Below are 10,070 nucleotides of genomic sequence, written 5' to 3' on the forward strand. Positions count from 1 at the left end.
GGTCCTTTTAATCAGAAAATACATAAGGGAAAGCAGTAACGTTGAATTAAACGTGGCAAGCTGGTCAGGTTTACAGGCTGCATCCTCAGGCAAAGGATTTTCTATTACTGTTGTTAGAAAGCGTTAACCCCTTTTGGATGAGGCATGAGGAACTCTAATTTAGTGATCAGAGCCCTGATTTTATCCATGCAGACCTCACTGCAGGACTGTGGCCATAATTCCACAGATTATCCATACACCCAGACTGGGAGAAAAGACACCGGTTCATGGAAGCTCTGGCACTTCTCAGCATGTTAATGTGCTTACAAAAAATGGGGCATGGATCATGGAAGCTTTACTTCTAGTACAACAGTGTATGATTTATACACTTCTTCCTTCAGCCCTCAGCTTTCCTGAAAAATCTTGCACATGTGAATACCTCTCTTGCCTGTTCTTACTGACATCACTGGCAAAACTCCTTGTTTCAGGAGGTGCACTTCAGTTCCAAAAAAACGTGGATCAATCAAAGGTTTAAAGAAGATGGAAAGAACCAGCCATATCAACCCAGCACCAGCCCTAACATCACCTAGGAGCAACACTGAGCTTTACACAGGCCAGCACTCCTACAGGGTAAACACTACTGATAATAAGCACCCCTGGACGCTTGTGAAACCGTGCTAGTGGAAGGAAATCTCCCCAAAGGAATCCTAAAGGAAGTGTATTTATGTCAACAGAAATGGTGTCGATGCTCAGGCTTCTGCTGACATGGAGGCGTGTGTCAGAGCTCACTGCCCCTGCACACCCCAGCTGCCACAGCTTTTCCTACAGACTCTACTGGTTCAAGGAGCTGCTCTAGCTCTACCAACGTAAGGCCAGCCTATATTGGTGTAACTATCTATGCCAGACTGTCACGCCCTATAGATGTAGCAACATACAGCAAAAGCATTAAGACAAGATCAACGTCCCGCATGTGAAGAGCAGCACTGCACAATCAGAGCTCAGCCATCTCAGGCAGATGAAGTTGCTTGGGAGGGCGCTGGAGCAAACGGAAGCTGGAGCAGCTTTAAAGAGCTGCTCTAAGATCCATAGAAATGAGTTTCGACAAGCCTGGCTTTTGCAGTATTAATATGTCATCACCTCCATTCCTCTGCCAGAGCCTTATCTCAGAGCAAAGTCAGCACAAGAGAGCACGTCCTTGGGCCTCAAGTGTTGCTCTTCACAGCCCAGAGCCATACCTCAAACCTCCTTTCATTAGCTTCTTAATGCATTAGGGTTTGTTTCCACATTTCGGCAGCAGATGCCTCCTCTGCTTTCAGAGAAGGATCTGTCAAAACCAACTTCTCCAAGGCAGCAAATTAGGCCAGTCTCCAACCACAACACAAAGCAGCTCTAAGCTTCAAGCCCTCCTCTGAACTGCCTCGTCATGCTTTCTGGCTACAAAAAAAGGATGACAACCATGGTTATTTTTCTATTCTTCCTCAATTTGACAATAATTTTACCATACGAATGACTAGGCTCCGACTCAGCAGAGCTTCATCCGATCTCTTTCTCGACCCTCTTTAAGATAAGATGGGAAAAGTGAAATCCTTCCCTAACTTGCATACAGAGGAATTGCTTCCAGCCAGATCTCTCTGACTGATGCTCCCGATCCAAGACACTTCTCCATAGTAAGTATCTAAATGGAAGTTGTTGTTCTTCAGCTTCATCCACCCCACCCCTTCCCCATTTTTTAAAAAAAGTTCCTCCAGGTTCCAAAACTAGCTTCAAGATACTTTTATTAAAATTCCTGAGTCTATTTTAAGTCAGACTGCTAGCAGTCCTTGAAAAAAACCCCAAACACCATAAAACCAAACTCATCCCCATCCCCCCCAACCAACCCGCAAACCCAAACAATCGGCATAAAGCAGGAATTTCAGTGCAAGTTTATGGTCTCAACACAATGCAGAAAATGGTAATGAACTTTGTTTTGCAACAGGGTTATTTATTACAGCTTGTTTTTTTTTTAAAAAAAAGCACCTCAACACACTCTGTCCTAAACTCAGATACAACACAAAACCACCACAGGACAGCTATCCTTAAGGAATCTTCCCGAAGAATGCAGGACACTAAAGAAATTCTTCACCATTCTAAAGAGTAACACTGCCACCTGCTAGGGAAAGCCAAAATGCATAAGCAGGTCACCACCTTCAAGGAAACATTTCTCTGGCTACGAACAACAAAAGATAAGGGAGATAACCGAAGTCACATTTATCTTCTGCCTTGCCTCACTATTCAAGAGACTTCAGCTTGCTGGAGATAATTTTTTTGGAGACAGCATTCAATTAAATGATGACAAATCACATTATATAAGCTGCTGTGTATCAGGAACTACTCCAAATGCAGAGCATGATTTCAGACCCTAGTCATTGGTTCGATGGCATGGCTTAAACCAAAAGCCAACAATAAAAGGGCCAGTGAGTATGACAGGTAACTCACACAGCACAGTTTTCTATAACTAGGAGATGGATGTTTATGTCAGTCACTTCTTTGCACAAAATGTGATCCCAAGGCTACACCAATTTAGTCATATGCTGATGGCAGAAAGAGTTCAACACTGAGTCACAGTGACAGCTGAGATACCCAAAATACTGTAAAGCACCCTCACCCAGATGCCTTGACAGATCTCAAAAAGCATTTCTGACCTTTGTGGTCATAAAGACTACCTAAAAAATTAGACACAGTCTATAAATTAATGCTCAAGTCTGAAAATGCACAGAAAACAAATGCTGAACACACAGGTTAAGTGTTTAAGTCACCACATTATTCACCCCGTCAGCTCCTGCTCTGAAATCCAGAAAAGTGTCCAGGTCAACATCCACATTTTCACTAAAGATTCCCAAAAATGCACTGCAGCCAATTGCCTGGAATACTTCCTAACCTGCTGAGATCATCCATAAATTCTTAGACTGTTCCTCAGTGTAGAACTGGACAGTATCACATGTTCCTACTAGTGCCTGCAATTTTGAAAGAGCAGGTCTAAAACACAGGTTAATCTGCGAGCCAGTAGTGAGCCGTCCCCAGCACAAGAAACAGCATCCTCTAACAGAACTGCAGTTACTCAGTCAAGGTTCTTTCTTTAACTGCACAGTACGTGCGTAGCTGCAGGCTGTGCCTCCGCTCAGGTGCACCTCGGGATAAACTCCTGTTCAGGCTGGTCAAACACTCCTGACACCAGCACTCTGAGGGCAGACGTGAGGTGGCCACAGCACAAGCAGCAGCCACACTACCCCCACAAGCCCCCCCCTTCTCTGTGGGACAAACGAGGGGGAAGGAGCCAGGCGCCCCAAGCACTGCTCCCTGCTGCAGCCACTGCCTGCACTGACCTACCCCAGCACCCCACGAAACGCAGCGCAAGACAATACGGATCATTTCTGAACCCGGGCTCTGACGTTCTGCACATCACTAAGACTCTTCAGCACAAGCCAGAGTTGTGGCTCTCCCAAGGCTACAAAAATCACCCCTTTATTATTTTGGAGGAACCAGATGACTTTTTTTTTTTTCCTAAATAGCCATCAATAAAAAAATTACTAAAGGAAGATACCAGATCAAACTGGCTACTGAATTGTGATAGTATGAGAGCTCCAACAGGTCGTTTGGTGGCCTTACTTAGCCACAACACTTCTGTCTGAAACAAAAAGGAAGGCGGGGGGGGGGAATGCTCCAACATATGAGGCAATTAACGAGTACACTGCACATGCGCTCAGACTAAATCCCAGTTTAGAGAAAGCAACAGATGAGTAAAAATAGTCCTAGGAAGGTTCTATTTTTTGAAGAAAAGCTCAATCAATTATGAGATTAATTAAAATCCTCAGAAGGAAAACACATAAGACAAACAATCACTGATGACACTTTTTAATTTGATATGGTCAGAGTTTTTCAAAGTAACTTGTAAAACCAACAGAATAAGACAGAACTAGAGGATAGGCAAGTTTCGTATTTACAGTCATTCAGAAGTAATAGTGTAAAAGCATATCTCAAATAGTGGTGACAGAAGCATGAAAACACACAAAGAATAATATTTTAGAACATTATTAGAATTTTATATTATCTTAACCAGTAAAAGAATCTGTTGCATTTTTTACTGCCTAATTCACTAACTCCTCCTCAAAATGACTTGTGATACAAAAAAAAAAAAAAAGGTGCCACTTTTCTCTTTGTAAACAAAAACTTTAGTTTTTCCACACATTGTTGAAGTGGCACAGCAGAGTTAACACTAATGCTCTACTCTTCACCATTAAATTAAAAAAAACCCAGCTGGATAAAGGGAAAAAAACAGACCAAGTCAGTGTACTCATTCAGTTGGATTCTGGATGACAATCAGAAAGTAGTCTTTATCTGGAGAGAAAAAAGAAAACATAATTATGCTTTCATTGCTAGTATTTATTCACAGCAAAGTAAATTTCAACATTTTCTCCTATCTCACTGATACAACATGGGAACTATATAGTCCTGACATTCCTTTTCAATGAGCAAAACAGGCTTGGCATGTCAGATCGCTTATTTTTATGAGTCTGACTGAGAAAAAGTCTCAGCTTTAGAAATTTCATGCTCCCAAGACCAACTGAATTTAACTCAGTTTGTGCCTAGGAGATAAGAGGAACTGGCACATGCCATGATGGAATCAAAAGAGGTGGTGCAAGACAGAGATTTCCTTTATCTCCCAGCCACACTGCTGGGCTACAGTGGCTGAACTACATTTTTTGCTGGAACAACGCTTATTCCTCTCTTTTCATCCTTCATATGGAAACCAGAGGCTGCCTCAGCATAAACCCCAAAGCCTGTCCTAAGATCTGCCTTGACCAGTCCCTGCAGAGCAGTCTACTGCAACTGCAATCCCCTCCTCCTCTGCCTCTCCATCAGCACAAACCCACCATGGAGCCGATGCCTTATGAAGGAGCAAAGCTGAGTTCCTGCCACATTAGTGAACTGTACTCATCTCATTGCTTCCCGTCTCCTAATTTGATGAAATACTGAGAACGTTTCCTGAAAAGAAGGTTGCTGCTGCTATAGCCTACAGTTCATGACTGCAGCTACAATATGCTCTATTCCTTTCCTCTGAATGGGAAAATCTATTAAGACTGGTTTGCTTTATCATTTAGTCTACAGCACTGAACCGAAAATGCTCTCAAAACATATTCCTTCCTGACTCTTGTGGTTTTATACTGAAAAACAGAAAGTATGAGAGGCTGCAACACACTCTCAAACACTATTTAACACTTTCAACTTTGATCAACATGAAACGAGGAAAGTGATTTCCCACATTCAAACATGAAAAGTCAACATAGGTCACTGATAAAAGCTTTCCACTCTGAGGAAAGCAAAACAGCTTATTGGAAAAGATTATACAATATGAATAAAAACAGCAGACAGAACTTTTCTCTCAGGCTGATAGTGTCAGTCTCACAAGAAAAGAATTCTGCTGGATCCCCTGATGCCTGCTTTCACCCCACTCACTTTTACCTGGTGCAACCATGATTTCGTTTTTCTTGGAGCGGATCCGCAAGAACGTGAGGTCGTTCTGGGGATCAATGTCTCGCACAGTGCTCCTTGCCTTCATGATGAAGCTGTGCATGAGGCTCGCATACTGAATCGTTGTGGAGTTGTCCATAGTACTTTTGATAGGAATACCTGCAAAGAAACAGGGGAAACAAAGGGTTAGTGGCATCATCAGGTCCAACTGGGGTGGCTATTTAACCTTAAGCAGATGTTGTCACTACACCAGGGATTAGGAGTGTTCTTTTTAAAGGTTTAAAATAACAACATGAACATAACTGTTTACCTCAAGTAGCATCAGTGCTTTACTTTTGCTGTTTCATTTATTTATTTATGAGATTTATAAATAGAAATAAATAATAACAAAGATAAATATTGGGGTGGGGGAGAAAGGAAATACCAATGTTTCAGTTCTGTTCTCCTGACCAGGGACAGCTTTTCCTTTCAGAAAAGCTCCTGAACATCACAGTTAAATGGTATTCAAGTAAGCTAGGTTGGGATCAGCATTGATTACAGGGGACATCAGCTGCTGTAGCACACAGTTACAAAGCTGAGACCCCAACATTTGGCCGTATGACCTGATACAGCCCTGTAAGGTCCCTGGTTCAATTCCTGTGCACCAGCCAGGAGGACCAACCAGACACACTGACACTGTCTGGCCAGGGCTTTCCCTCTCTTATACTTCTGCCACCATTAAATATGTTTTCCCACAAAAAGCCAGTCAAAATTCAGCTCATGTGTCAGAACAATGCAGAAGCCAACTACCCAGTACTGGCATGGCAGAAAAACTGCTGCAGGTGTATGTTTACGTAAGTGAAGCTTCAGCCTGGAGAGCACAGTCCATTATTCAGCATCATGAAAAAGCAGCAAGCAGGAACACAAGCTGCATACAAGTCCACAATGATCTGATCTTCAAAATATTCATATATGCTGCTATCCATCATCTTTTCTAAGGATTATTTCCAGGAAATATTCAATTTAAATTATAATCACACCATTTTAAGAAGTTGGGCTGCGCACGGTATATTTAGAGTGCTCTGAGCAAGCCTGCTCTGTCGGACCCTTCAATGACTCCCAAAAGAGACAACGAGCTTATGAGTTTCCTGAGGCCATGAGCATGAGGCAGGTGCTGAGCCACCTGAGCCTGCCAAGGCAGCAGCATTCTGGACATGCACAGCAGCAAGATTTCAGATGTCATGAGAGCTTTTAGCACTGCTGATAAAGGTTTGATTTTGACAGAACAGTCTCAAACACTGGCGTAACTCAAATATTCCTAAGCTTTTGCAATTTATTTTATTTATTTCCTAAAATAATAAAGTGAGACTGCAGAAAAGCAGAAAGAAGAATCCAATTTTCTCTTGTAGCCTAACTGTTGTCTATCCGCTTCAGCTACGGGGAAACCCTTACTCAAGACAGAGTATAACTGAATGGCAGGGAGTACACTCAGTGGCCCTTAAAACGCATGTTTAGAGTAAGTTATATCTCAGAAGACCAAGACTGACACGGTACCTTCAGAATTAACAACAATGATTCCTTGCACTCCTTTCTGGCTCTGAATTCGCTTCAGTGTTTCTTCCACCTCAGCCTGAAAATGGAGAAAGCACAAATCAATAGAAGATTACAGCTGCTATTTGCCTTCCACCACAGCTTTGTAATAATGTGTCTGAAAATGAAGCTGCACAAAGGTGATTCAAACAGACAGTACTCACACTGTTCTATACACCAAAGTGTCTGTACGACCTTTTCTGCATGACCTTTTCAGTAGTTTTCCATCACTCTTCTCCCATTTGTGATTATAATCTTGTGGAAACTCAGAACTCCCCTCTAATCCTTCCCTCTCTCCTCCTCCTCAGACCTCCTGCAACATCACACATCAGTTCCTTACTGTAGGCTTGCAACTGGAAGACTGATTAGTCAGACTGCTACAATTTAGGTGGCAAGCAAAAATCATGTATGAAAATATACATGGAATTTATAAAAAAAAATAGAAAAGAGATACATTCTGTGTACGAAACTACCTTTTCTTATCAAATAAATGCTAAGAACAATTATAAATAAGAAAAGTGAGGGGAAAACCAATGAATAAATGTTATTTATTCATGTTGAGATAGCTACAAGATTATAGCCACTAACAATAATTTACAACTTTGCAAAATCAACTTAAAAAAAAAGGAAAAATGGAAACTGAAGGCTAAGGCAATAGTCCCTTTTCCTTCTCTGTAAACATCACCATCAACTTCAGAAGATCTTTCAAACCCTACTGCACAACTTCCATTGCTACAAGACATCAATCAAAATTTAACTGCAGGTTGTCTAACAGGATCATAAAACCTCAGCACCTGAGCTGTTTTCCATAGCTGGGTGAGGATTTGGCATTTTTTTATTCCTATTCAAGGAAACAGAGACATGCAGCATCTTTCAGATCCTGCAAGAGAGTCCCACAGAAATGGTCTAGGAGGGAAGACAAGAATCACCTGGGCTTGGGAAAGGTGAGACCTGTATAGGGCGTTTGGCCGACAGTTAACCCTCTCTCCATTCCCACCCCACAAGAAACGAGCACAGTCATGTTATAAGCCTTGTTTGCTGGGAAAAGGACTTGCCCCAACAAAACAACACGGCCCCAACCTCAGAACGTCCAGCAAACTCTCTGCAGAGCACTGTTTCTATGGGTAGCTTGGAGAAACATGGACTGGTAAGAGATGGTACCACCTGAACTGGTCTTTGTGAAGCAGAGTTCTTCTGTCTTAACCAGCACAGAAAAGTCCAGTCTTTTCAACAAAGCTCTTGATTATTTTTGTATGCTGGGACTATTTTCAAATGGCAGTCAAGGGAAGTGAAAGAAAGAATAAGCTACAGCGTGCACAAATGCTTAGAGAAACACAGTGGCAAACTGTTAAGTCTGAAATAATTTTCTGACTATTTACTACCTGTATTTAAGTCCTGATTTGTCAAATACTTCTCTTCATTGGACTGTAACAAATTTGGATGCAAAGCATCATCCATGCAGAACGATACCGATTTTTAATTTCTTCTAACAACCAACAGATAATATAACTCACAAGGTGGGATGATCTGCTCTAACAGTTCACTGCTGTTGACATGTCTTGCTCCTGCCATTCTTACTCCCCGACACACATGTACCACTTCACACACACTAGCTCTGGTGCTCGTCCAACGCCTCCACAAGTCTGTTCAACTTGCCAGACCAGCAAAAATAATACTGAGAAAGAAATTATATATTCAGCTTGTGAAACAAACAAAAAAAAGGCTGAGTAACTACAAGAGGTAATATATGGGGAAGGGAGGCTGCACTCTGGAAAAGCAGAGTAAATATTCCCCCAGCACCAATTTGTTCTTATATAACCTTTGCTGTATATACAACTATAACCTTTATATTCCTTTTTTTTCATCTACAAAGCTTTAACTCCTAGGTTTGCCTAAAAATGCCTTATCAGAACATTTCAACTGCCCATTTATAACTTAGATCAGTAATTGTTTCTTTAGAAACTTTTCCACATATTTTGAGCCCGATTTTCATGAATATGTGTTAGCCAACAACACATCTGAACAGGAAGCAACCTCCAATACAATTACAATAAAATAAATACGTTCCAGGTTCCACAGAATGTTAAACAACCAGTTGCCTTAAAACAGTCTTTTTTTCTTTTCCCCCGATTGCTTTCAGTTTTAGGAATTGTAACCTGGTGGCCATAAGAAATGCAAAGATATTGCTCTGACTCTGTCCTCAGCCTGCCATCGCACGGCGTATCTCAGTGCTTGGCAGAATTAACCGAAGGTTTACGGGAACGATGAGCTTTCCACTGCAATGATGTGGGGCAGCGGGCAGGCTGGGCTCCGCCGCACGGTGACAGCCCTCCGTGACAACGCAGCGGCCTCCTCAGCCGCCCGTGTGTGAAACACCGACCAGCCACGCGATACCTGAAACCTCCGCCCAAAACACCCGCTTAACAAAACCGGGGCCCCACCCGCGCGTTCCCAGCGCAGAAACCGAACCCAAGCCAAGCCGGGGGGACTAAGAGAAACCGGAGAGAGATGAAACAGCCGCCCACAAGCAAGGCGGCGCGGACGAGGCAGCCCGTCTGGCAGAGGAACGCCCAGGGCCGGACCCCTCCGCCTCGTCCTGCGCCTGCTGCGGACCCGGCGGTTCCCCCCGCCGGAGCCCCCCCGAGGGCCGGGCAAGAGCGGCGGCGCCTCTCCCCCGCGGCGCGGGGCCCGCCCGCCAGCCCGCCCGGCCCCGGGGCAGCGCCCCCGCCCCTGTTCAGCCCAGGCCCCGGTGCCGCCGGCCCGGGCGGGCCGCGGCGCCCGCCGCCGCCTCACCCACCATCTCGAGCCGCTGCTTCCCCGCCGCGTCACGGCCCCGCGCGCCTGCGCCGCCCGCTCCGCCAATCCGCGGGGAGAGGGGCGGGGCCAGCCCCGCCCTGACCCGGAAGCACTCGGCCGGCGGCGGCGGCGCCGTTCCCGCGGTAACACCCCCCCGCCCTCCCATCCCCTCGGGGCCCGGCGGCAGCTCCGAGACCGGGCCCTTGGTCCCCGTCGTG

At 44.3% G+C, this 10,070-nt stretch overlaps 1 protein-coding gene across 1 annotated transcript; it reads right to left on the bottom strand.

The window, feature by feature from the left end:
- Positions 1-3,854: 3,854 nt before the first annotated feature.
- Positions 3,855-9,918, bottom strand: DYNLRB1 (dynein light chain roadblock-type 1). Its single transcript, XM_074920492.1, has 4 exons — positions 9,854-9,918; positions 7,021-7,096; positions 5,479-5,646; positions 3,855-4,353 (listed from the first exon to the last, which is right to left on the bottom strand). Exons 1-4 carry the CDS (start codon positions 9,854-9,856, stop codon positions 4,310-4,312), a joined length of 291 nt encoding a protein of 96 aa, XP_074776593.1. The 5' UTR covers positions 9,857-9,918; the 3' UTR covers positions 3,855-4,309.
- Positions 9,919-10,070: the final 152 nt, after the last annotated feature.

This window comes from Athene noctua, chromosome 16 (assembly GCF_965140245.1).
Source record: "Athene noctua chromosome 16, bAthNoc1.hap1.1, whole genome shotgun sequence".
NCBI classification, from domain to species: Eukaryota; Metazoa; Chordata; class Aves; order Strigiformes; family Strigidae; genus Athene; species Athene noctua.